At 38.1% G+C, this 27,872-nt stretch overlaps 1 protein-coding gene across 1 annotated transcript; it reads right to left on the bottom strand.

Annotated features, from left to right (window-relative positions):
• Positions 1–112: 112 nt before the first annotated feature.
• LOC144835480 (uncharacterized) lies at positions 113–26,020 on the bottom strand. The gene is made up of 16 exons (XM_078690568.1): positions 25,989–26,020; positions 25,607–25,887; positions 17,814–18,274; positions 17,436–17,777; positions 16,200–16,652; positions 15,736–16,040; positions 15,499–15,572; positions 13,171–13,954; positions 11,611–12,219; positions 3,837–3,895; positions 2,888–3,016; positions 2,679–2,801; positions 2,123–2,305; positions 1,386–1,568; positions 732–860; positions 113–285 (listed from the first exon to the last, which is right to left on the bottom strand). Exons 1-16 carry the CDS (start codon positions 26,018–26,020, stop codon positions 113–115), a joined length of 4,320 nt encoding a protein of 1,439 aa, XP_078546694.1.
• Positions 26,021–27,872: the final 1,852 nt, after the last annotated feature.

The raw sequence follows: 27,872 nt of genomic DNA, 5'->3' as shown, positions 1-27,872 counted from the left end.
TCACAGCAATTGCATTGTGCTTGCCGCAATCTCATTGTGTTCGCTGCAATATCATTGTGCTCGCTGCAATATCATTGTGCTCGCCGCATCATGTACATAAATTGTACATAAATCATGTACATAAATTGTACAAAAATTGTAATGAGGTAATAGAATACTTGCCTGCACAAAACGTGCCATCACCCTCATATCCGTCGTTACATATACAATTGTAAGACCCTTCTGTATTTTCACAGTAACTGTTATCAAAACAGTCAAACGTTAGTTCTTCACACTCATCAATGTCTAGGTGTTTTAAAATTCATCAAGTAAGCATAAAGTGTAAAATATAGATAATATTAGATAAAAGTCTACCACACTGGTAATCAGCATAACTGTTTATAACAGGTATTATATTTAGTGAATGAATAAAAATAAACAAGAATAAAAGAGTGAAGCCTTTTCTCATCTCATCCTAAGGTCAAACTGTCCATTCATGTGGTCAACTTGATATTTTACCTAGGCATATGAAAATGTAATGACATGTTCCCATACAGGAATGAAACCATCCTTTAAAATCTTATCAAAATCAGGCTTAAAAATAACTTTTTGAGTAATCCTGAAAAATTAAAATTAAAATATATCAAAAGAAACAAACAGACACACATAACTCAACTCATAAAATATTTTCATCATCCAACTCAAAAACATTCATTATTTGTATAGTATTATTATTATCTATATTTTGGTACCTTCACAAATTTCACTGGTTACATTTAGTATGTAACCAGTGTTACAGTTGCAAATGTAGCTGCCAATTGTATTTGAGCATGTAGAACGATCTGGACATGTGAACGTATCAGTAAAGCACTCGTCAATATCTAAAAAACACCAACATTTTTAAATTAGGGTAAATAGAATAAACATGTAATACTCTTTTATATAGTATCTATACTGTATCTGCATTCTTCCCTAGATAATGAAGTCATAAAATAGGAGTACAAGATTGGACATTTTGCAATTTAGTTATTTTTTAGGCCTAAATTTGTAAAAACATCTCTTATAACATAAAATATTATTTTTATATCTACTTAATTCTGCTTAAACGATTAAGTAATTGCTTTGATTTATTAGTGTTTTTGTATGTAATCTACTTTTTGCTTCTGTTTGTTCTTTGTGTCCAATATTTTATGATTGTTAAACTTCAATTCTCAATTTATGATTTAAAAAATGTCAATAAAAATGATTTGTGTATTCGTATTTGTCAGGATCAGGTGCTGCATACTGCCTATCAGCTGCCTGTGAGAGGGCGCACAATCCAATTTATCCAATTAAAGTAGCCTATACTACTATAAAGATTTGTAGAATTTTCCTAAATCAGGATATAGATATGTCAAATCACCTACCTTGGCAACGCTTTGTAGCAGCAGGGGAAAATATTCCTGACAGACATTGAACCTCTGTTGGGGTGGCTGGATCAATCATATATCCAGTATCGCATACAGCTTCAATAAAATCACCATTAGCAATAATTACGCCTTGTGCAACCCATTCACCATTCTCAAAATCAGCTGGCTTTTCACAATTCACTAATTTTTAAAAAGAATATTCAAAAAAAATTCAGATTAATATACTGTTAAAATTAGATTTCACTTCTCTACAGGCCATTTTGTTTAAATGTAATATTATAATGTACATTCCAAAGCCTTAAGTTTACTAGAAATTGTAAATGTGATTATTATCACTATTAGGTTTTGCAGTTCAATGATAATCACCTATTTGCCTTCTGTTTTTCTCTTTTTTTTTAAACTCTAAACAAACCTATACACTATAATGGTCCTATGTTTTACTTTACCTTATGCACCTTTTAATGAGAATTACTGTAGTGAAAACGCTTATTTTTTTAATGAAAATGATGTATTATGGAAATAAAAAAAAATTTAAATCAATTTAAAACAAATATAATTAATTACTTATTTGCTAACAATTCAGTGAAGTGTACATGAACTTTATCACTCATCTTTTTGTTAATGTATTTACAATTTAATTGTTTTAAATTTGTAATAATCATTTAATTCAGCGCTTGGCTGCAATATTGTTATTGAATAAAACTGAAATGCCGGACATTGACTTTATAACCTACATAAACAGCTTGGGAATATTCCCTGTATAGTTCCATCTTGACATATAAGAGTGCTGTTTCCTTCTAAAGTACGCCCACTATAGCACTCGTAAATGAACACCTGGTTCTCAAGGTACCGAGAGCGTTGAACCGATGGGCTCAGCAGATTACCAAACGCTAGTGTTTGTGGTGCAGCACAGCTTCCTATTGTAACAAAGTTGTTAAAACATGTTAGGACTAAACATAAAGACATTGTTATTATTATACTCGACATCATGAAACAGCCTGTAGATGGATTAAAATGTTCAAGTTATAACTAGCGTGCGTCTTTGTTTATTTAATTGTACTCTGCTCTGCTTTGCATGGAAAATTGTTGCCTACATGACCTGGTTCAAACTTAAACCTTATCTATTAATATAAAAGAGATTATACTGATATTAACAGTTGAATAACTCCTCTGGGAAACCCCTATTAAGGAGACACTTTCCAGTGAATGTATTTATTACTTTATACAATTACAATTTTATTGTTTAAAGTATTACATAGAACTTTAAAGTGAAACACCACATGCTCTTACCGTCGCAAATTGTGGCGGTCTCATCATAGTTATCAGGACAATCATTAATATTGTCATCACAGAAGAGACTTTTATCTATACACAATGCATTATCACATCGAAGTTCGGTTGTATTGCAAGGACCTGAGAAGAAAAAAAAACCAGTCAAATAATGTTTTTATGTAGTCCTAAAATTGTTGTTTTCATTATTTTGACCATAAACAACTTACCACATGCGGCTTCATTTTCATCTAAATAATCATCACAGTCTTGAACCTTGTCACAGAAAGCATCTTCAGGTATACACTTGCCTGCTCCAGGGCACGCTTTAAACGTGTTAAAACACACAGTGGTATTAACTGTACATAAAAAAAAACAGAATATGATATTTAAAAAAGTTCTGGATTCCTTCAAAGAATCACGTTGAAATTAAAAACTATAAAGAACAAATATACAGACAAAGATAAAAATTGCTATAGCTAAATTGGATGAAAACAAAAATACAAATTGTATCTTATATATGAGATAAATTGTTCAAGTAGCTTTTGCTGAGGTTAAAGACACGATAGTTAAATAGGTTTGGGTGGTTTGGTAATAGATGATACCATGTTTGATTGTTGGTGGTTCTTTGATAGTTCGGTAGTTAAATGGCCTTAAAGTTGAATGGTTCGGTAGCAGATTGGGGTAGTAACAAAGTGCGAGGCAGCGAGGCACGCGAGGCAGGGAAGGCATGCGAGGCAAGTCAGAAATTTATGCGAGGCATTGTTTTACCATCATAAAAAATGCGAGGCATCATTTTATCATTTCTCAAAATTGCGAGGCAGGAAATCACCGAAATTGAAGTAGCCTAGGCCTAGTAGGCCCGCTAGGCTAGTTCCCTTTTGCACCTGCCTTGTATTTTAACCAACTTTATCCTGAATACCACAGCTTAGAATTAGTAGGCCTACTTTAATGAAGAAAAATCACATAAAAGTAACAATAAATCCATTAAATTGGTGATTTTACAGACGTTTTTCGGCGCTAGTTCCGTTTCGCACCCGTCATTTATTTCGACTCAAAATTTGTTAAGAAACTTTATCGTGAGTACCCCACCTTAGAATTAGGCCTCAAAAATACTTTTACGAAGGAGATCACATAAAAAGTGACAAATAAATGCTTTAAATTGATGAATTTACAGACGTGTTTCTCGCACATCGGTTTCGTCAATTTCGCATACGCCATGTTCAATGTTGTTGTTTCTATGGAGCGCCAAAAGAGCAATCATAATAGAGGGCTAAAAACTCAATATAATGCGTATATTTAATGCATTTATTGGTGAAAATTACGTTCAATTTTAATATATTTTGTCAATTATTTTCTACATAGGCCTCTTATCTAGGTTAGGGCTAAGCATATTAGCTAAAGTTTAATTTTAGGCCTAGTATTACAATATTGTCGGACGTGCGTTGCTGCTGAAACCACGTGCTATAGGAGGGGAATGCACCACAATCCTCTGATTCTGAGCTGAGGGCTGAATCATTCCGCTACTTGCTAATAGTAAAGAGGAATTTTCCATCTCTCGGGTCTACCGGATCGAGGCGCAGGGGTGTGACAAAATATTATTTTCACTCTGCTATGTTCGAGAGACATGTTAAATTAATTGTAAAGTGAACACGCTCGAAATGCCAACAAACATGGCAGTCATTTGATGAGTGTGTCGCTATAACAATTATTGTTTATCCAAAGTTGAAGACTGTCGTTCAGATTTTTTAACCGTAGTTTGGGCACTTTTGTAAAAGTAAAATTTGACACGATATGACTTGAATGAAAAAACAATCGTTACATAAAAATAAACAACATGATGAGTGTATACACGAATCTATTTAGATACGCTTGTATCGATTGATTATTAGGCCTATAATATAGCATAATAGCACGTTAAGATATGCCGCGCACCTTTTTGAAATTGTAAACTATATGCCTCGCATGCCTCGCACTTTTGGAAATGATAAAATGATGCCTCGCACAAATATTTGGCGTGCCTCGCTTGCCTCGCGTGCCTCGCTGCCTCGCACTTTGTCAACACTCGCAGATTGGTTTAGTAGCACATGGCTCAGTTGTTTAGGTTTGTGATGCCTTTGTAGTAAATGGTTAGAATCTTCCCTCATAGACAGTGTTTGTTGATGGTTCTGAAATTGGCATGACTTAGTACTTTGGAGTAAAATGGCTCTACTATTGGTTCATTTACAATACAGCATAGTAATAAAACATTAGTAGTTGACGCTTCCGTATTCACAAGTACTGTGGTTAACACTTTAAAAAACAATATTTCAAATATATTTTTTAACTCAAATGAATTATGATACCTCTTAAAACAAATAATGAAAGAACAGAAACATTATGTACGTTTTGTAGCGGGTAAATGGAGGGACAAAACTGGTAAACCAGTTTGTTTTAAATGATTTATTGAACTCAAGTACTTGTACCTACAGTGTTGGATTAAAAAAAATGAGATTCTTTTTTCTGGATAAGTTAAAAGGTATATACTCTTTTTTGTTTTTTACTTGCCTATCAATGATTTGAAATGATAAGAATGCTAGGCATTTTGTTTACGGCGTCGAGATGCCGGGGAGAGCTGGTTAATTTGCATATTGTATTGTTTTTTTTTTCGTTAAACCAGGTGTTGCGATTTGCACGCAAGGTTGTTTTTTTTTTCTCCGGACTATTATGATCATTTGTTCCGGACTATCGGGTCTGATCCCGACGATAACTGCTTTTATGTGTTTTTTTTGTTCCTTTTTGTGTCAACTCTGCAATTAAAATCAAGAAGCATCAGCAACCTTATATATAATGAATAATATCATTGATAATACCAATATTCATATGTGTTCCTTAAACGTACGGGGATTAAGACAATCAAACAAAAGGAGAGAACTCTTTTCATGGTTAGGGAAAAGTGATAGATAATGAAGAGGATAACAAACTAAAAAACCTTACTTGGAAAAAAGGTCCGATGCGGTTACTCGGAGTCAAATTTACAATCGATCCTTCGGATCTGTTTACTCTGAACCTATTACCTCAGCTTGACAAAATTAAAACGCTTACTAACATTTGGTCAGCAAGAAATCTCACCCCAATTGGCAAGATAACGATAATTAAGACTCTAATAGTGCCCATGCTTACTTTCTTGTTTACTGTGATAACCAATCCACCTATATCATTTTTTAAAACATTAGATAAAATTCTGTACTCTTTCATTTGGAATCGCAAACCGGATAAAATAAAGAGAAAACTAATTATAAATACAATAGAAAAGGGGGGACTTAAAATGGTCCATGTAGAGTCGTTTTGCTACGCACAGAAAGTATCATGGGTAAAACGATTTCTAGATGAAGACAACCGGGGTCGTTGGAAAGGCATATGGCGGGAGTTTTTACACCCGGCTGGGGGTAATTTGATTTGGTATTGTAATAAATGACTCAATTCTCAATAAGTGACAATTTGTTTTTATCTCAAGTAATTAAATGTTGGCACTCTGTTAATTTTAAGCAAATAAATGAGGTTGTAACGTTCCACAATGAAATATTATGGTATAACAGTCATATTACAATACAAGGTGAACCGTTTTTTTATAAAATGCTATATGATAGTGGTATAACAGTAGTTAAAGATTTGCTTAATAATAACGGAAGTATGCTGTCTTATGAACAGTTTCATATTAAATATGATACACGTGTGGATTTTTTGACATTCCATATCGTTTAATTGTAGCTATTCCTAAAATATGGAGAAATGCCATGCAATCTAAGAACTATGATATAATGTTAAAACAAAAAAAAGTGAAATAATTATAGCATCGGATTTAAAATTAACAACAAAACTTGCATATAGCTTAATAATTAATCGCATTAGTGTTCTTCCGCATACCTGTATCTTGATTTAAAACAGGTTTATAGTTAAAGGTTCAGCATCAGAAGATTCGGTAGATGATGATAGTATTTGATGGTTCTCTAGTTATTGCAGTAAAAATGTTACAATTGATGGTACGTGCTAGCAATTCACTTACAAAGAAGGCTTGATAAAAAATATATTACATTTTTTGGAGACATTTATGTACATCAGAAAATGTAATCATGTATTAAAAGAAATGGTAAAAAGTGTAGAAAAACTTATTTATTGAAGAAAACCCATTTCAGTGCAGCGGAAAGTGTTGTTATTTCTTTGTAAAATACTTATTTACCATAAATACCAAACAGAATATTAAAATACTATCAAAGAACCAAATAATCCTAATTTAGAATTTTCATTGGGTCAAGCATAAGAAAATATGTACTGAGAATGGTGGTACGAAATTACAAAATACAGTTCTATATTGTTTATAAATATTACATAATATTATAATAAGACGTGATCTTCATGGGCAGTGTACAACAAAATATTCTCAAAGAAATTAACCACTAGACACAACAGTTTTTGGAATAATAATAAAAATAATAAGCCCATTAAGTACTGGCTCAAACAAGCAGTGAGTTCATATAAGAATAAACATAACAGTTAAAGGTTTACGAAGGTACAACATTACCTAATGTACACTTTTAATATTCGTAAATTAGAAATTGGAAAAAAAGGTGTAACTTTTTCTACCGAGATTTGGATAACTCAGTAATTTCCAAATTACATTATTTACATGAATTTGCAACTGTAGGCCTATTCAATATTGAGTTTACTTAAATTCATAGGAAGGATAAGGATAATACTAGATAGGAAGGATACTCCCGGATAATACTAGATAAATTCACATAATAGCACAGACCGTGGCACAATAGAATTATACATAATATATTACCAACTTTAAAAATTAAGATATGTAGATTTTCTTTTATGTAGTTTTTTTTTAAATCTAACAAATTTATCATTTCTTTTGTGATTATAAAAATGTGTAAATAAGGAAAGGGTTAGAGGAACTCGATAAATGTCATTATTAAAGAAATTACATTTAGAAATAGTAACAGGAATGTATTGCACATTGATTATAGATACTACATAATATTTCTTAATCTTTATTTAATTGACATTTACAGCACTATAATAATACAAGTGGGCACATATTTACCATTGTATACACTAGACACTGAAATGAAGAGTGAATGTGAGTTCACATGATTTCTTCACAACATGTAAGTTCACATGATTTCTTCACAACATGTGATTTCACATGATTTCTTCACAACATGTGAGTTCACATGATTTCTTCACAACATGTGAGTTCACATGATTTCTTCACAACATGTGAGTTCACATGATTTCTTCAAAACATGTGAGTTCACATGGTACAGCATGTCACTACTGTGTGTTTTGTTTAAAGGTCGTGTGTAAAAGTGAAGAAAATTTTAAAATATTTTATTTTGTTCGTGTCAGTTGCAGGTGTGTGAAAGGCAGGATATCGAGTAAACATGATTTTATGTCTCGGAAAAAAACAAAAATGGATTGAAAGTGAAATAAATATACATTAAATGTATGTTTTATACAGGGATTTCTAAATTTTCATGCGTTTTTCATGAATGTATAAATAGTTCTATCTGCTTAGACATGATGACCAGGGAAGAGTTAAATTTAACTCTTCCCTGTGATGACTATCAGAGTGTTTTAAACACAAGGCATGTAGATCGCTGTGTCTTAACACCTTGACTTTAAACGTTAAGGACTACCTTGCGTAAGAGTCTGTCAGTTACAAACTTAATCACCAATCGTATTAATTATTTCAAATATTAAATATTTCACTTCAATTTAATAGATATCTATCAATTGTTTCCCTAGCCTAAGTGTGAATGGTACTGACACAGGTCAAGATTGAACCCTGGGTTTTGGAATACGTTCAAGATAGAAGAATAAAAGTTTACTTTTAGAAAGGTAAGGTGTATAATAAAACAAAGGATGAATGCTTTGTATTAAATGAAAAAAAAAAATTTTATAATGACTTTCATATATAACCCAACTACGCCTCTCTAAATAAAAGTCTCCCTATTCAACTCATCAACATTCATTATATATTAAACCACACCTTATTTACAAATTCAAGAAATTAATTTTAGGTAAATATTTAAAAGAAATGTTTCTTACCTGACTCTGTTGTTGATGGTTGAGTAGTGGATGGCTGAGTAGTTGAGGGCTCAGTAGTAGATGGCTCTGTAGTAGATGGTTCAGTAGTAGATGGTTCAGTAGTTGAGGGCTCAGTAGTAGATGGCTCTGTAGTAGATGGTTCAGTAGTAGAGGGCTCAGTAGTAGATGGCTCTGTAGTATATGGTTCAGTAGTAGAGGGTTCAGTAGTTGGGGGTTCAGTAGATGAGGACTCAGTAGTAGATGGTTCAGTAGTTGAAGGTTTAGTAGTAGATGGTTCAGTAGTTGATAGCTCTGTCGTTGATGGTTCAGTAGTTGATGGCTCAGTAGTAGATGGTTCAGTAGTTGAAGGTTCTGTAGTTGGTTCAGTTATTTCAACTAAAAATGTTCATATATATATTATTTAACGCCTCTTTAAATAACAGTGACAATTTCAATTCATGAAATATTTTGCTCATTCAACTCATAAACATTCATTATATAATTCACTATATAATGAATTAATTTTAATAAATTTTCTTGAATTTTTTAAATAAGTTACAAACAACTTATTTACAAATTCAAGAAAATTTATTTTATGTATATATTTGAAAAAAGTGTCTTACACGACTCTGTAGTTGAGGGCTCAGTAGTGGATGATTCAGTAGTTAAGAGCTCAGTAGTTAAGGTCTCAGTAGTTGATGGTTCAGTAGTAGATAGTTCAGTAGTAGATGGTTCAGTAGTTGAGGGCTCAGTTGTTGAGGGCTCAGTAGTTGAGGGCTCAGTAGTTGAGGGCTCTGTTGTTGATGGTTCAGTAGTAGATGGTTCAGTAGTTGAGGGCTCGGTAGTTGATGGCTCTGTGGTTGATTGCTCAGTAGTTGAGGGCTCAGTAGTCGATGGTTCAGTAGTCGATGGCTCTGTAGTTGAGGGCTCTGTAGTTGATGGTTCAGTAGTTGAGGGCTCTGTTGTTGATGGTTCAGTAGTAGATGTTTCAGTTGTTGATGGCTCAGTAGTTAAGGGCTCTGTCGTTGAAGGTTCAGTAGTAGAAGGTTCAGTAGTAGATGGCTCTGTTGTCGACGGTTCTGTGGTTGAAGGTTCAGTAGTCGAGAGCTCTGTCGTCGATGGCTCTGTGGTTGATGGTTCAGTAGTCGATGGTTTAGTAGTAGATGGTTCAGTAGTTGAGGGCTCTGTTGTTGAGGGCTCTGTCGTTGATGGTTCTGTAGTCGATGGTTCAGTAGTTGAGGGCTCAGTAGTTGATGGCTCAGTTGTTGAGGGCTCAGTAGTAGATGACTCTGTTGTCGACGGTTCTGTGGTTGAAGGCTCAGTAGTCGAGGGCACTGTCGTCGATGGCTCAGTGGTTGATGGCTCTGTGGTTGATGGCTCTGTAGTTGATGGCTCTGTAGTTGATGGTTCAGTAGTTGAGGGCTCTGTTGTTGATGCTTCAGTAGTAGATGTTTCAGTTGTTGATGGCTCAGTAGTTGAGGGCTCTGTTGTTGATGGTTCAGTAGTAGATGTTTCAGTTGTTGATGGCTCAGTAGTTAAGGGCTCTGTTGTTGAAGGTTCAGTAGTAGAAGGTTCAGTAGTAGATGGCTCTGTTGTCGACGGTTCTGTGGTTGAAGGTTCAGTAGTCGAGGGCTCTGTCGTCGATGGCTCTGTGGTTGATGGTTCAGTAGTCGATGGTTCAGTAGTAGATGGTTCAGTAGTTGATGGCTCAGTTGTTGAGGGCTCAGTAGTAGATGACTCTGTTGTCGACGGTTCTGTGGTTGAAGGCTCAGTAGTCGAGGGCTCTGTCGTCGATGGCTCAGTGGTTGATGGCTCAGTGGTTGATGGCTCTGTAGTTGATGGCTCTGTAGTTGATGGTTCAGTAGTTGAGGGCTCCGTTGTTGATGGTTCAGTAGTAGATGTTTCAGTTGTTGATGGCTCAGTAGTTGAGGGCTCTGTCGTTGAAGGTTCAGTAGTAGAAGGTTCAGTAGTAGATGGCTCTGTTGTCGACGGTTCTGTGGTTGAAAGCTCAGTAGTCGAGAGCTCTGTCGTCGATGGCTCTGTGGTTGATGGTTCAGTAGTCGATGGTTCAGTAGTAGATGGTTCAGTAGTTGAGGGCTCTGTTGTTGAGGGCTCTGTCGTTGATGGTTCTGTAGTCGATAGTTCAGTAGTTGAGGGCTCAGTAGTTGAGGGCTCTGTCGTCGATGGTTCAGTAGTTGAGGGCTCTGTTGTTGAGGGCTCTGTCGTTGATGGTTCTGTAGTCGATGGTTCAGTAGTTGAGGGCTCAGTTGTTGAGGGCTCTGTTGTTGATGGTTCAGTAGTAGATGGTTCAGTAGTTGACGGTTCAGTAGTCGATGGCTCTGTAGTAGACGGCTCTGTTGTCGATGGCTCTGTGGTTGATGGCTCAGTAGTTGAGGGCTTTGTAGTTGATGGTTCAGTAGATGAGGGCTCTGTTGTTGATGGTTCAGTAGTAGATGTTTCAGTTGTTGATGGCTCAGTAGTTGAGGGCTCTGTCGTTGAAGGTTCAGTAGTAGAAGGTTCAGTAGTAGATGGCTCTGTTGTCGACGGTTCTGTGGTTGAAGGCTCAGTAGTCGAGGGCTCTGTCGTCGATGGCTCTGTGGTTGATGGTTCAGTAGTCGATGGTTCAGTAGTTAAGGGCTCTGTAGTTGATGGCTCAGTTGTTGAGGGCTCAGTAGTAGATGACTCTGTTGTCGACGGTTCTGTGGTTGAAGGCTCAGTAGTCGAGGGCTCTGTCGTCGATGGCTCAGTGATTGATGGCTCTGTGGTTGATGGCTCTGTAGTAGATGTTTCAGTTGTTGATGGCTCAGTAGTTGAGGGCTCTGTCGTTGAAGGTTCAGTAGTAGAAGGTTCAGTAGTAGATGGCTCTGTTGTCGACGGTTCTGTGGTTGAAGGCTCAGTAGTCGAGAGCTCTGTCGTCGATGGCTCTGTGGTTGATGGTTCAGTAGTCGATGGTTCAGTAGTAGATGGTTCAGTAGTTGAGGGCTCTGTTGTTGAGGGCTCTGTCGTTGATGGTTCTGTAGTCGATCGTTCAGTAGTTGAGGGCTCAGTAGTTGATGGCTCTGTTGTTGATGGTTCAGTAGTAGATGGTTCAGTAGTTGATGGTTCAGTAGTCGATGGCTCTGTAGTAGACGGCTCTGTTGTCGATGGCTCTGTGGTTGATGGCTCAGTAGTTGAGGGCTCTGTAGTTGATGGCTCAGTAGTTGAGGGCTCAGTAGTTGAGGGTTCTGTCGTTGATGGTTCTGTAGTAGATGGTTCAGTAGTTGAGGGCTCTGTAGTTGATGGCTCAGTAGTTGAGGGCTCTGTTGTTGATGGTTCAGTAGTAGATTGTTCAGTAGTTGAGGGTTCAGTAGTCGATGGCTCTGTAGTAGACGGCTCTGTTGTCGATGGCTTAGTAGTTGAGGGCTCTGTAGTTGATGTTTCAGTAGTTGAGGGTTCAGTAGTTGAGGGCTCTGTCGTTGATGGTTCAGTAGTTGATGGCTCAGTACTTGATGGCTCAGTAGTTGATGCCTCAGTAGTAGATGGTTCAGTAGTTGATGGCTCTGTCGTTGATGGTTCAGTAGTAGATGATTCAGTAGTTAATGGCTCAGTTGTTGAGGGCTCAGTAGTAGATGACTCTGTTGTCGACGGTTCTGTGGTTGAAGGCTCAGTAGTCGAGGGCTCTGTCGTCGATGGCTCTGTGGTTGATGGTTCAGTAGTCGATGGTTCAGTAGTTAAGGGCTCTGTAGTTGATGGCTCAGTTGTTGAGGGCTCAGTAGTAGATGACTCTGTTGTCGACGGTTTTGTGGTTGAAGGCTCAGTAGTCGAGGGCTCTGTCGTCGATGGCTCAGTGGTTGATAGCTCTGTGGTTGATGGCTCTGTAGTTGATGGCTCTGTAGTTGATGGTTCAGTAGTTGATGGCTCAGTACTTGATGGCTCAGTAGTTGATGCCTCAGTAGTAGATGGTTCAGTAGTTGATGGCTCTGTCGTTGATGGTTCAGTAGTAGATGATTCAGTAGTTAATGGCTCAGTTGTTGAGGGCTCAGTAGTAGATGACTCTGTTGTCGACGGTTCTGTGGTTGAAGGCTCAGTAGTCGAGTGCTCTTTCGTCGATGGCTCTGTGGTTGATGGTTCAGTAGTCGATGGTTCAGTAGTTAAGGGCTCTGTAGTTGATGGCTCAGTTGTTGAGGGCTCAGTAGTAGATGACTCTGTTGTCGACGGTTCTGTGGTTGAAGGCTCAGTAGTCGAGGGCTCTGTCGTCGATGGCTCAGTGGTTGATGGCTCTGTGGTTGATGGCTCTGTAGTTGATGGCTCTGTAGTTGATGGTTCAGTAGTTGAGGGCTCTGTTGTTGATGGTTCAGTAGTAGATGTTTCAGTTGTTGATGGCTCAGTAGTTGAGGGCTCTGTCGTTGAAGGTTCAGTAGTAGAAGGTTCAGTAGTAGATGGCTCTGTTGTCGACGGTTCTGTGGTTGAAGGCTCAGTAGTCGAGAGCTCTGTCGTCGATGGCTCTGTGGTTGATGGTTCAGTAGTCGATGGTTCAGTAGTAAATGGTTCAGTAGTTGAGGGCTCTGTTGTTGAGGGCTCTGTCGTTGATGGTTCTGTAGTCGATGGTTCAGTAGTTGAGGGCTCAGTAGTTGAGGGCTCTGTTGTTGATGGTTCAGTAGTAGATGGTTCAGTAGTTGACGGTTCAGTAGTCGATGGCTCTGTAGTAGACGGCTCTGTTGTCGATGGCTCTGTGGTTGATGGCTCAGTAGTTGAGGGCTCTGTAGTTGATGGCTCAGTAGTTGAGGGCTCAGTAGTTGAGGGTTCTGTCGTTGATGGTTCTGTAGTAGATGGTTCAGTAGTTGAGGGCTCTGTAGTTGATGGCTCAGTAGTTGAGGGCTCTGTTGTTGATGGTTCAGTAGTAGATTGTTCAGTAGTTGAGGGTTCAGTAGTCGATGGCTCTGTAGTAGACGGCTCTGTTGTCGATGGCTCAGTAGTTGAGGGCTCTGTAGTTGATGTTTCAGTAGTTGAGGGTTCAGTAGTTGAGGGCTCTGTCGTTGATGGTTCAGTAGTTGATGGCTCAGTACTTGATGGCTCAGTAGTTGATGCCTCAGTAGTAGATGGTTCAGTAGTTGATGGCTCTGTCGTTGATGGTTCAGTAGTAGATGATTCAGTAGTTAATGGCTCAGTTGTTGAGGGCTCAGTAGTAGATGACTCTGTTGTCGACGGTTCTGTGGTTGAAGGCTCAGTAGTCGAGGGCTCTGTCGTCGATGGCTCAGTGGTTGATGGCTCAGTAGTTAAGGGCTCTGTAGTTGATGGCTCAGTAGTTGATGGTTCAGTAGTTGAGGGCTCTGTTGTTGATGGTTCAGTAGTAGATGTTTCAGTTGTTGATGGCTCAGTAGTTGAGGGCTCTGTCGTTGAAGGTTCAGTAGTAGAAGGTTCAGTAGTAGACGGCTCTGTGGTTGATGGCTCTGTAGTTGAGGGCTCTGTAGTTGATGGTTCAGTAGATGAGGGCTCTGTTGTTGATGGTTCTGTGGTTGAAGGCTCAGTAGTCGAGGGCTCTGTCGTCGATGGCTCAGTGGTTGATGGCTCTGTGGTTGATGGCTCTGTAGTTGATGGCTCTGTAGTTGATGGTTCAGTAGTTGAGGGCTCTGTTGTTGATGGTTCAGTAGTAGATGTTTCAGTTGTTGATGGCTCAGTAGTTGAGGGCTCTGTCGTTGAAGGTTCAGTAGTAGAAGGTTCAGTAGTAGACGGCTCTGTGGTTGATGGCTCTGTAGTTGAGGGCTCTGTAGTTGATGGTTCAGTAGATGAGGGCTCTGTTGTTGATGGTTCTGTGGTTGAAGGCTCAGTAGTCGAGGGCTCTGTCGTCGATGGCTCAGTGGTTGATGGCTCTGTGGTTGATGGCTCTGTAGTTGATGGCTCTGTAGTTGATGGTTCAGTAGTTGAGGGCTCTGTTGTTGATGGTTCAGTAGTAGATGTTTCAGTTGTTGATGGCTCAGTAGTTGAGGGCTCTGTCGTTGAAGGTTCAGTAGTAGAAGGTTCAGTAGTAGATGGATCTGTTGTCGACGGTTCTGTGGTTGAAGGCTCAGTAGTCGAGAGCTCTGTCGTCGATGGCTCTGTGGTTGATAGTTCAGTAGTCGATGGTTCAGTAGTAGATGGTTCAGTAGTTGAGGGCTCTGTTGTTGAGGGCTCTGTCGTTGATGGTTCTGTAGTCGATGGTTCAGTAGTTGAGGGCTCAGTAGTTGAGGGCTCTGTTGTTGATGGTTCAGTAGTAGATGGTTCAGTAGTTGACGGTTCAGTAGTCGATGGCTCTGTAGTAGACGGCTCTGTTGTCGATGGCTCTGTGGTTGATGGCTCAGTAGTTGAGGGCTCTGTAGTTGATGGCTCAGTAGTTGAGGGGTTAGTAGTTGAGGGTTCTGTCGTTGATGGTTCTGTAGTAGATGGTTCAGTAGTTGAGGGCTCAGTAGTTGAGGGCTCAGTAGTTGAGGGCTCTGTTGTTGATGGTTCAGTAGTAGATTGTTCAGTAGTTGAGGGCTCAGTAGTTGAGGGCTCTGTTGTTGATAGTTCAGTAGTAGATTGTTCAGTAGTTGAGGGCTCTGTAGTTGATGTTTCAGTAGTTGAGGGTTCAGTAGTTGAGGGCTCTGGCGTTGATGGTTCAGTAGTTGATGGCTCAGTACTTGATGGCTCAGTAGTTGATGCCTCAGTAGTAGATGGTTCAGTAGTTGATGGCTCTGTCGTTGATGGTTCAGTAGTAGATGATTCAGTAGTTGATGGCTCAGTTGTTGAGGGCTCAGTAGTAGATGACTCTGTTGTCGACGGTTCTGTGGTTGAAGGCTCAGTAGTCGAGGGCTCTGTCGTCGACGGCTCAGTGGTTGATGGCTCAGTAGTTAAGGGCTCTGTAGTTGATGGCTCAGTAGTTGATGGTTCAGTAGTTGAGGGCTCTGTTGTTGATGGTTCAGTAGTAGATGTTTCAGTTGTTGATGGCTCAGTAGTTGAGGGCTCTGTCGTTGAAGGTTCAGTAGTAGAAGGTTCAGTAGTAGACGGCTCTGTGGTTGATGGCTCTGTAGTTGAGGGCTCTGTAGTTGATGGTTCAGTAGATGAGGGCTCTGTTGTTGATTGTTCAGTAGTAGATGTTTCAGTTGTTGATGGCTCAGTAGTTGAGGGCTCTGTCGTAGAAGGTTCAGTAGTAGAAGGTTCAGTAGTAGATGGCTCTGTTGTCGACGGTTCTGTGGTTGAAGGCTCAGTAGTCGAGGGCTCTGTCGTCGATGGCTCAGTGGTTGATGGCTCTGTGGTTGATGGCTCTGTAGTTGATGGCTCTGTAGTTGATGGTTCAGTAGTTGAGGGCTCTGTTGTTGATGGTTCAGTAGTAGATGTTTCAGTTGTTGATGGCTCAGTAGTTGAGGGCTCTGTCGTTGAAGGTTCAGTAGTAGAAGGTTCAGTAGTAGATGGCTCTGTTGTCGACGGTTCTGTGGTTGAAGGCTCAGTAGTCGAGAGCTCTGTCGTCGATGGCTCTGTGGTTGATAGTTCAGTAGTCGATGGTTCAGTAGTAGATGGTTCAGTAGTTGAGGGCTCTGTCGTTGATGGTTCTGTAGTCGATGGTTCAGTAGTTGAGGGCTCTGTTGTTGATGGTTCAGTAGTAGATGGTTCAGTAGTTGACGGTTCAGTAGTCGATGGCTCTGTAGTAGACGGCTCTGTTGTCGATGGCTCTGTGGTTGATGGCTCAGTAGTTGAGGGCTCTGTAGTTGATGGCTCAGTAGTTGAGGGCTCAGTAGTTGAGGGTTCTGTCGTTGATGGTTCTGTAGTAGATGGTTCAGTAGTTGAGGGCTCTGTAGTTGATGGCTCAGTAGTTGAGGGCTCTGTTGTTGATGGTTCAGTAGTAGATTGTTCAGTAGTTGAGGGTTCAGTAGTCGATGGCTCTGTAGTTGACGGCTCTGTTGTCGATGGCTCAGTAGTTGAGCGCTCTGTAGTTGATGTTTCAGTAGTTGAGGGTTCAGTAGTTGAGGGCTCTGTCATTGATGGTTCAGTAGTTGATGGCTCAGTACTTGATGGCTCAGTAGTTGATGCCTCAGTAGTAGATGGTTCAGTAGTTGATGGCTCTGTCGTTGATGGTTCAGTAGTAGATGATTCAGTAGTTGATGGCTCAGTTGTTGAGGGCTCAGTAGTAGATGACTCTGTTGTCGACGGTTCTGTGGTTGAAGGCTCAGTAGTCGAGGGCTCTGTCGTCGACGGCTCAGTGGTTGATGGCTTAGTAGTTAAGGGCTCTGTAGTTGATGGCTCAGTAGTTGATGGTTCAGTAGTTGAGGGCTCTGTTGTTGATGGTTCAGTAGTAGATGTTTCAGTTGTTGATGGCTCAGTAGTTGAGGGCTCTGTCGTTGAAGGTTCAGTAGTAGAAGGTTCAGTAGTAGACGGCTCTGTGGTTGATGGCTCTGTAGTTGAGGGCTCTGTAGTTGATGGTTCAGTAGATGAGGGCTCTGTTGTTGATTGTTCAGTAGTAGATGTTTCAGTTGTTGATGGCTCAGTAGTTGAGGGCTGTGTCGTTGAAGGTTCAGTAGTAGAAGGTTCAGTAGTAGATGGCTCTGTTGTCGACGGTTCTGTGGTTGAAGGCTCAGTAGTCGAGAGCTCTGTCGTCGATGGCTCTGTGGTTGATAGTTCAGTAGTCGATGGTTCAGTAGTAGATGGTTCAGTAGTTGAGGGCTCTGTTGTTGAGGGCTCTGTCGTTGATGGTTCTGTAGTCGATGGTTCAGTAGTTGAGGGCTCTTTTGTTGATGGTTCAGTAGTAGATGGTTCAGTAGTTGACGGTTCAGTAGTCGATGGCTCTGTAGTAGACGGCTCTGTTGTCGATGGCTCTGTGGTTGATGGCTCAGTAGTTGAGGGCTCTGTAGTTGATGGCTCAGTAGTTGAGGGCTCAGTAGTTGAGGGTTCTGTCGTTGATGGTTCTGTAGTAGATGGTTCAGTAGTTGAGGGCTCTGTAGTTGATGGCTCAGTAGTTGAGGGCTCTGTTGTTGATGGTTCAGTAGTAGATTGTTCAGTAGTTGAGGGTTCAGTAGTCGATGGCTCTGTAGTAGACGGCTCTGTTGTCGATGGCTCAGTAGTTGAGCGCTCTGTAGTTGATGTTTCAGTAGTTGAGGGTTCAGTAGTTGAGGGCTCTGTCGTTGATGGTTCAGTAGTTGATGGCTCAGTACTTGATGGCTCAGTAGTTGATGCCTCAGTAGTAGATGGTTCAGTAGTTGATGGCTTTGTCGTTGATGGTTCAGTAGTAGATGATTCAGTAGTTGATGGCTCAGTTGTTGAGGGCTCAGTAGTAGATGACTCTGTTGTCGACGGTTCTGTGGTTGAAGGCTCAGTAGTCGAGGGCTCTGTCGTCGACGGCTCAGTGGTTGATGGCTCAGTAGTTAAGGGCTCTGTAGTTGATGGCTCAGTAGTTGATGGTTCAGTAGTTGAGGGCTCTGTTGTTGATGGTTCAGTAGTAGATGTTTCAGTTGTTGATGGCTCAGTAGTTGAGGGCTCTGTCGTTGAAGGTTGAGTAGTAGAAGATTCAGTAGTAGACGGCTCTGTGGTTGATGGCTCTGTAGTTGAGGGCTCTGTAGTTGATGGTTCAGTAGTTGAGGGCTCTGTTGTTGATGGTTCAGTAGTAGATGTTTCAGTTGTTGATGGCTCAGTAGTTGAGGGCTCTGTAGTTGAGGGCTCTGTAGTTGATGGTTCAGTAGTTGAGGGCTCTGTTGTTGATGGTTCAGTAGTAGATGTTTCAGTTGTTGATGGCTCAGTAGTTGAGGGCTCTGTCGTCGATGGCTCTGTGGTTGATGGTTCAGTAGTCGATGGTTCAGTAGTAGATGGTTCAGTAGTTGAGGGCTCTGTTGTTGAGGGCTCTGTCGTTGATGGTTCTGTAGTCGATGGTTCAGTAGTTGAGGGCTCTGTGGTTGATGGCTCAGTATTTGAGGGCTCTGTAGTTGATGGTTCAGTAGTTGAGGGCTCAGTAGTTGAGGGTTCTGTCGTTGATGGTTCTGTAGTAGATGGTTCAGTAGTTGATGGCTCAGTAGTTGATGGCTCAGTAGTAGATGGTTCAGTAGTTGAGGGCTCTGTCGTTGATGGTTCAGTAGTCGATGGCTCTGTAGTAGACGGCTCTGTTGTTGATGGCTCTGTGGTTGATGTCTCAGTAGTTGAGGGCTCTGTAGTTGATGGCTCAGTAGTTGAGGGCTCAGTAGTTGAGTGCTCTGTTGTTGATGGTTCAGTAGTTGATGGCTCTGTAGTTGATGGCTCTGTAGTTGAGGGCTCTGATGTTGATGGTTCAGTAGTTGAGTGCTCTGTCGTTGATGGTTCTGTAGTAGATGGTTCAGTAGTTGAGGGTTCCGTAGTCGATGGCTCTGTAGTAGACGGCTCTGTTGTTGATGGCTCTGTGGTTGATGTCTCAGTAGTTGAGGGCTCTGTAGTTGATGGCTCAGTAGTTGAGGGCTCAGTAGTTGAGTGCTCTGTTGTTGATGGTTCAGTAGTTGATGGCTCTGTAGTTGATGGCTCTGTAGTTGAGGGCTCTGTTGTTGATGGTTCAGTAGTTGAGTGCTCTGTCGTTGATGGTTCTGTAGTAGATGGTTCAGTAGTTGAGGGCTCTGTCGTTGATGGTTCTGTAGTAGATGGTTCTGTAGGTAGAGGCCCAATCGCTGAACCTGAATTTGAAATGTTAAAATAAAATTAATTAATAATTATGATATCTCTTTAGTATAGATTTAAAAGTAAAGTTGGTTTAAAATTCATTAGTTTGATGTTTTGAATTGCAGTAGTTGTGTCACATACAATTAAGATTGGTACTAATAACTAATTACATTTTCAGCGGCAGCGGCGACGACGACGGCAACAACAACAATAATAATAATAAATGAATATTTAATTCTTTGTTCCCTCCACAAAATGGCTTTTTGGACATGTTAAGACCATATATTATTAGAAGTAGGGATGCATATACAATTGAATTATGCACAACAATTATCACTTTCTAAATAAAAGATTACAAAATGTGCCTGAATTTAAACTTTCGTACTACTCATGACATACTAATATCAGTCTTGTTTATAATCAATTCATGTTTGAAATAATGCGAGTTGGCACCCGCATTTTTCATCTTTGGCATGCCTGGCATACCTACGTTTACAATATAGATGATAATCCCCGTGGTAATCATAGCGACCTCTATGGCTGATGTACTGTATGGTATTTTTGTGCATCCCAATGTGTAACAGTTACAATGCAAAAGGAATTAGCCCTGTGGCACTTGACATGAATAACAACATTTTTGAGTGGTCACTTGGGGCTACTGTCTCGGGCAACTTACAGGATAAAGTTGCTGTCATTGCTGTTTTAACATTGTATACACATATTCGGACAATGTCCAACAACTTTTATCCGTGTGGCTTTTCACATGATTAAATCCATTTTTTACCCCTCCTATTTGGTGTCCCAAGTGAAAATTTACAGGATATGACCCGATAGCAATATTGATTATTGAATCTTAGTTATATATCTACATAATCAGCCCACCAAACCTTTTGTGGCTTTTCACATGAATACACTTTCTGAGCGCCCGGTCTATTACGAAGAAATAAAAGTGGGTCAAACCTAACCTACATAAGACCAAAAAAAAAGGAAACAACATTAACTATTATCTTGAGCCTAACCATTAGGGGAGGAGGGGGAAATACACTATTTGAAAATAGGCGAAATATATTTATTTAATCCCGGATTGAATTAGAAGAAACAAAGTAATCTTTAGAACCACGGAAGGGAACTCTTCATTAAAGGATCGTTCACACTTGTTCCGGCAAATAAAATCGAACGTCAATTTTTCGTTTTCACGACGCTCCACGCGACAATGCGCTTACACGCGAAACATTGACGTTCGATTTGCCGGTGCTGGACCCGTGCCTGAACAAGTGTGAAAGACCCTTGATGATAGAACCGAAAATAAAACGTTGTATATTAGAAATTTATGATTATTATCAAACGAAACAAGGGGAACTAATTATTCACTCCCTAAAAAAAAATTTTGTTGTTGAATATGCCATTTTAATGTCACATAATAGTTATTCACTTCAACCAAAAACTGGATCGAAAAAAATTTATTTTCCTGAGAAAAAAATGTAATTTAAAGCAAACAATATCTAAATTGTCTGTCAGACAATGGTTTTTGGTTGAAATTAACCTATTCTTTTGTTTTTTTATAAGTGGAATAATTATTATTTTTTCTACAGAAGTGAATAACTTTATTAAAACTACAAAATGGGCTATTCAAGGTCTGATTTTAGTAATTTTTATTTTTCAGGTTTTTGGGGGACAATAGACCTACATCTTCAAGGAAATAAATAGGGTATATTAACTTGTCAACGCGAAAGGAGAGCATGGTGGATCGAAAGATACCATTTGAAGATTATTGTCCTCAAAAACATGAAAACTGAAGATTAATAAAATCAGACTTTGAATAGGTAATTTTTCATTAAGGGTAAGGGTTGAGCATTCGTGAGGTAATTTCCCGCATGATCGCAAATAAAACGGTACTGGGTTTCGTCTACTACCTGCTCCCAACTATTCATGCATTCATAGAAGCACTGATGAAGAAAGTCTATACCTGGTGCAGGTGACTATAGAATGGTCCCGAGATTACGACTATACTTCGGCTTCAGTTGATAGAATATTTACATATTGGTTATAGATAGGGTATACGATGTTTGATTATAATTATAGATATGCGACTATATTCAAATGATGTTCCGCTTATTATAGATAGGAAGATGATGATGGTAGTTGGATGTAATGATCTTGTATATCGATTAAGACCGTCATGTGATAAATTGGTTAATCCATTATTTTATACATATTTAATTATTGTTATGATTATAATATTAATAAAAAATATCTGCCACAGGGAGAAAATAGAAGAAGACCCGATGATAATGCAGCATATGGGTCTGGGGTGAATGAGGCTAGTCTAGATTTTGAATTACAAAGATAGGACTATTTTTTAGCACTTAATTTTAAAATGATTAGGCTCTGGGCCTGCGTTAATTTCTAAATCAAAATGATTTGAAAACATTAAGTTGCTCAAAGTAATTCCTGACGATTTCTATAAACTCAGTGAAAAATATAAATTCATTGGAAAATTACTGAAAAAATGACAATGCTGTAAACATTTTGTTTATGGCGGCAGAAATTTACAATTTACACAGGCGAGCGTGAACGGTAATAAAAATATAGAAGCTTGTTATTCCTTCCTTATTCCTTACACACAACAACGCGTCGGGCGTTTCTCGCACAGGAACTACTTTGTAGTTTCATCATGTTGGTGCAATATTCGCCGCTTCGTTTTTGGCTCGAATGGTATGGCTAGTTGTGGTATTGGTAGAATCGGGTCCAACCAGTGAAGTACCAATAATTAAAATTAATTTGTGCTAGTAGGCCCTTGTCTAATTTGTGCCGTACTGTATATATGGATGAATCAACGTAAGCTTATATAAAATAAAAATTATTTACATTATTTTAGATATTTTTGGAGGAAATGAAAAATGAAATAAAATGAAACCTAAAAAAATGGATGATATAATGAACTACCTACGTTTAAATTTACATTAATATCACTTTGGTGCAGGAAAAGAATGCTAGAAATTTGTCGAAAGTACGGAAATATATTTTGCGCAATACAGTACATTACATGATATAAAAATAAAACTTATTTATCGATTTATATAATTTGTGGTGATTCATGTATTTTGACACAAAGGCAAATTGTATTACTTTTACGAACTATTTTAAAACCTTTGAAAGAAGAAAAATATTTGTGATATTAATGATTATAAGCCAGTTTTGTGCGTTGGCATACAGTACTGTAATTCTCATGAATTAGTTTTTAACACGCCCATGCCTAATTAATATTAAGCGTATTCAGATAATTCACAAAAAGGCTATCCAAGGCAATCTTATAGTAAAAGATGTATTGTTCCCCAAAACATGAAAAATGAAGATTAATAAAATCAGACTTTAAAAAGGCCATTTTGCAGTTTTAATAAAGTTATTCACTTCTGTTAAACCCCACTTTCTTGCGTACCAAAGTATTGTCAACTTTAAGCAACGTTCGCAACGCAACTGATTACAGTTCGGTGAAATATAGTTAGTGTGAACGGATATATATTCCTAAACACTTGCATCTCTTTTTCACTTTTTTTTATCCTGCCATTGGACCAGTGTGAACGTAGTGAAAATGTTATGCCTGGCAACCGGACAAGTGTAAACGTAGTGAAACTCCTTTGTCTATTTTTAAGAATTACAGACTTGAAGAATAAAACAACATCGCTTTTTTTCAAAACTTACCTTGTCTTAATATCATACATAGTAAAAGGAGTTTAATAAATCTTCCTAAAATGTATTTAATTCCCATAATGTAAAGTTAATATGATCCTACACAATCACGTAGTGAGTAAAATAAACGCACTTCATCCGATCAACTGTTTAAGGCAAGTCAGGTTTTGCATCGATGATGCTATGTCAATTTGATGATAAATAAAAGATATATTACAATATAGACGTTTTGTTGAACCTGTTGATTAACCTTTTGAAACCCTTTGTTAATCCGTAATCTGATGTCGCGCTTCAATTATTCATAAAAAGTAAAAAACCACAAAGCCAATTTTTATGGAATGGTGAAAAGTCAGTTAATTATTTGAAAAAAAAACATAGTTTCAATATATAACAAGCTGTATATTAAAACTAACATTCAATAAATTTGTGATTCCAAAACGTGAGAATATTTTGGTGTTGCGGAACCCTCCTCTGAAAACTGGAGATATATTGTCTGGAAATACTTATGATATGCTCATAATCTACACATAATAATAATAATAATAATAATAATAATATTTTATTTATTCAGCAGGTTATATCGAGACAATCTTAATAAATGTCATCAAATGTCATTTATGTTAATTTGAGGCCTTTTCTTAGGAAAAAAAAGTATATAAATCAAAAGTGCAATCAATCAGTTATTTTAAGTCATTGAAAATATTAAGTTATAAAGTAATTATGAAAAGGTCATGTACCTTCACTTTAAAAGGGGCGTTTATGCCACAACGCCTGTGTTTTAATAGATAAACGGTTGAATGCTGTTCAACTTTTGATTTCACGCAGATTTTATACTAATTTTTTTTTTCTGCCGCTAAATTAAAATTTAGATCTTATTTCATCATATTATATAATAACCATTAATGTTATAGAAGTCCAGGGTTGGAAGAGCCTATATATGAATGACAGACTGCAGCGCAAAATTAACAAGCAGTCAACAATACCGCGCACAGTTTACTGGTGATCAGCATATTATTTTTTTTTGTAGATATGTTTCTGAACATGCGTGCGAGAGTACCATTTCTGACTATCTAGGGGTGTCATTTAACAAAATTTGCCTCGCCACAGGCCCCACCATGGCGTGCCTGTGGTGCAAACACTCGGTGTCCACGGCCCTGGACTCTTGGGCATCCCCCTTAAAATAGTCCTGCGACCACTCTTGGCAGTTATTAAAACATTGTCCGTTTTCTGCTGCCAAGAAATTGAGGATAATTTATTCACACAGTTAATTATCGGTTATTTTTTCTCAGCAGAAAGAACTGAACCTTTTTATTAAAGTCGGGCCTGTTTCTATACTGCAAACAAATAACTGCTCAACCAGAAGGCTTTTAGTTCACTATATTGTCTACCTAAGTCTACCTACCCATAGAAGAATTATCTGATTATTCAGTTTATGATCGAAGAGACAATGAGAAGTCGTGTTAAGTATTTCAAAATAGAATTTAGTTACCATTGACAGCAACAATGAGCTATTGTTACAAAATTGACTCCACCCGATATGCTACAATGCCGTAGCAATCTAGCGTAACTCAACTGATAATTTCATAGTATAACAAGGCCATATACATGGCTGCAGTCGCGTGCTTAAATTTGAGTTAGTGTTTACCGACCAACCGACCGACCAACCATCCGACCGACATAGTGAGCTGTAGAGTATTATAAAGAACGGCTTTTCCTGAATATACAATAATAAGTACCGTATCGTAAAAAGTTTTTTACCGTATGTTATAAATTTTAGGCGATCTTGTCAACTGTCAAGCGCCTATAGCCTGCCACGTTTCGATATTCAATATTGCACTTGACCTACTGTACTTTCACCCACTTCAATGTGAAATAAAGTTTCCAAACTGCCTACACACAGGGCGGTTTAAACTAAAAATTACACAATAAAAACAGGTGCTTTACGAACAATAACTTGGAAATTCCATCATTGTATGTAAAGGAAATGAAGGATTATGACCAAAGCGGCCGCCAATCCATAACAATGCATTTGTATGAAACGCTAAAGCGTCATTGTGTATAATGTGGGTGTGTTGCTTTGGTGCAGGACGTAATTGTTTATAGTTAAGTTGAACCTGAGAATAACGTAAATTTATGTTCTCTTACAGAAATGGATGTATGAATGAATAGTGTAACCACTGGCATTACTTTATGTCTTACATTTTTTTCAAATTTGAACCAGATATAAATAATAAGATAAGAAAATAGAGCACATCAGCATTTGTTTTCAAACAACTGTAGGGCCTACACATTTATTAACACAAAATTTAATTGTAAGAAACAAAAAATAAATGTATCATTCATATAGCTAATTTAAAACAAACTAAGTACTGTATGCCGGGGCTATGATGTTCACAATTTCACGTAAACATTCCAATTAATTTATTCAACTAAAAATAAACTTAAGCACATTTATGCATCATTAATTTAAAAAGATCGTTAAAAATCACATGAAATACAATATAGATACAATTAATTAAATTACTTCAATAATTATACAACTGATTAATTTGCACGAGCTTGCTGCAAGTAAGAGGTACTTGGAAATAGGCATCCACATGCTTCAACGTCTGGAAAGACATCACGTACTGACTTCCAAATTGATGCTTCATAGTCTGTTACAATCCGTATCACGTTGACGGCAGGCAACATCCCAAGGATAGATCGGGGAACAGCCGTGTAGTCGTCGCTTCGTTTTCCGGACATCACTACAAACATCAGCAGAACTTGCTTCGTTGAGGTACCGGAGCGAATAAAACTATGCACGCTGAAGAGTTGGTAGAAGTGCCGCTTGACTAACTTGAATGTACCATCAAGATACCTGTTGAAGAAATGAAAATTGTCAATTAAAAACAGTTATATGCTAATAAAATCAGAAATTTTATTTTCTAGTAAAAAGTAAAGATGAAGAAAAATTATTACCAAACTCTGGATCTTGATAACATTTGAATCATCGCTTCTGTCACAAGTGAATATGTCGTCCTCCATTTACAACTATGTCATCTCTAATAAAATTTGGTGCGATGTGTTGATACAATACATCTTTTAAGGTCTATTAGAAAATGTGGATTATTCAATAAAATTATTATTGTATTATTATTTAATCAATTTAACCTATTACACCCATTGGTTTATAAAATGGAAACAATTACAGCACTATAAAGTATTTTTATTCTTGTTTGTTTTAAAAACATGCTCATACATGGCTCAAACAATTATTTTACCAAGTTTTTGTAAACTAAATAAACTGTAATTTTGCAGTGACCACCTCGTAAACATGACACTGACATGACGCTTGATAGAATTAGCCTTCAAATTATTGAATTAACTTTGTATAAAAGAAGATTACTTTTTCTTTCTTAATGGATTACTTCATGGACGCAGTAGGATGAAGAAATTCTCAACAAATTGAAGCGAAAATGATTCATAATGGGAATTGTTCACAGACAAAGTTTTGTTAAATCAATTGACCTGTATCTTTTAAATAATCGTTAACAAGGCCATTGTGTCCGTCTGACTGTTAAAATAGGTTTTATATCCGAATGGTAAAATACTGTCAAGTAAACTCTCAATGATACAAAATTTCTATTTTTCTCCTTTACATTAAGGAGAGCTGGTACAGGTACAAAACCTTAAAAGCTTTTAAGAACAATTTTAATTGGTTATATCAATTAATGTTATTGTCAGGATCTTTTTATTTTGGTTATCCGCACTTTGCGGATAACCAAAAAATGCGAACAATTTCTAATCAACTTTCTACGCGTTTCATGTAATTTTAAGCATGTCCGTGTGCGCAAATGTTTACACGCGCGGTGCGCACGTAGCACTCAAAACATCTGTTTTTGCGTGATTTATGTTTTCCATCCTTTTCCAAACGCTGAGAAGCAACTGTCAGTAATAAAGTTTATTTGTATATTATGTGTTTATAAGTCTAACAGTAGGGCCTCCCACACTCACAGTAATACAGTTTATTTGTATAATATGTTTATATTATATCTAACAGTACCAACACTCACAGTAAGAAATTTGCGATTCAAATGGCGACAAAAAGTGGTTAATAGGTATTTACAGTATTGTATATTAGTATTGCAATACTATGGTATGTTCAGACTCACGGCGTTAAGGTAGCGTTATCTACACAAGGCGTACGGTAATCCGTGGCGTTAAAAGCCAAGGTGTTCAGAAACAACGATTAACATTCCAATCCTATATGTATACATTCATGACAATGCATGAAAGTTTACATTGTATTTTTATTTATATAATGTTACCTTTATAATATACTGATTTGTTCTTACTACTTGTAGAATTGCATTTACTAGGTACAGATATGTAGTTGCTGCTTGCTAATGGTGGTCGTGTCTTTTCATTGGTTAAGGTTAAAATCACTGATGCATCATTGGATTAGCGTTATTAAATCTACCCTCTCCTGCTAGGGTTATTAACGCCACTGGCGCGGCGTAACAGCCCCCTAACGCTAATCCGCGGCTTGGTTAAGATATAAAAATATGTACGCCGCTTACATAACTCCACCGTAACGCCGTGAGTCTGAACATACCTTTAAGGTTTTTAGTTTATTTTCTAAGAGCCCATAAATTTACCTACTCGTATACCTCAATGGTTAAACCAAATAATTTGGAATGTTCCATTCATCGCAAATCAATACATTTATATAAACGTATATTAAATCTATCAAAATAGTATAGAAAATCAGCCTGTCTTCAACATTATGATGCTGTACTCGAGCTGTTCAACCGGTTTTCAGCTATTAAAAACAATTATCGTAGGAGGAGATATGAAAATGCG

The sequence above is a fragment of the Antedon bifida genome, chromosome 1, assembly GCF_963402885.1.
Source record: "Antedon bifida chromosome 1, ecAntBifi1.1, whole genome shotgun sequence".
Lineage (NCBI taxonomy): Eukaryota > Metazoa > Echinodermata > Crinoidea > Comatulida > Antedonidae > Antedon > Antedon bifida.
The sequence above is the reverse complement of the archived record's forward strand: the minus strand, read 5'-3'. Positions and strand labels throughout refer to the sequence as shown.

Excerpts from the sequence above, each read along its gene's own strand:
- LOC144835480 (XM_078690568.1), bottom strand. The coding sequence starts at position 26,020 with ATGATTCAAATGTTATCAAGATCCAGAGTTTG. Across the intron at positions 2,802-2,887 it reads TGAAAATGAAGCCGCATGTG|GTCCTTGCAATACAACCGAA; the intron begins GTAAGTTGTTTA and ends TTTTCTTCTCAG. Across the intron at positions 2,306-2,678 it reads GACCGCCACAATTTGCGACG|GAAGCTGTGCTGCACCACAA; the intron begins GTAAGAGCATGT and ends TTGTTACAATAG.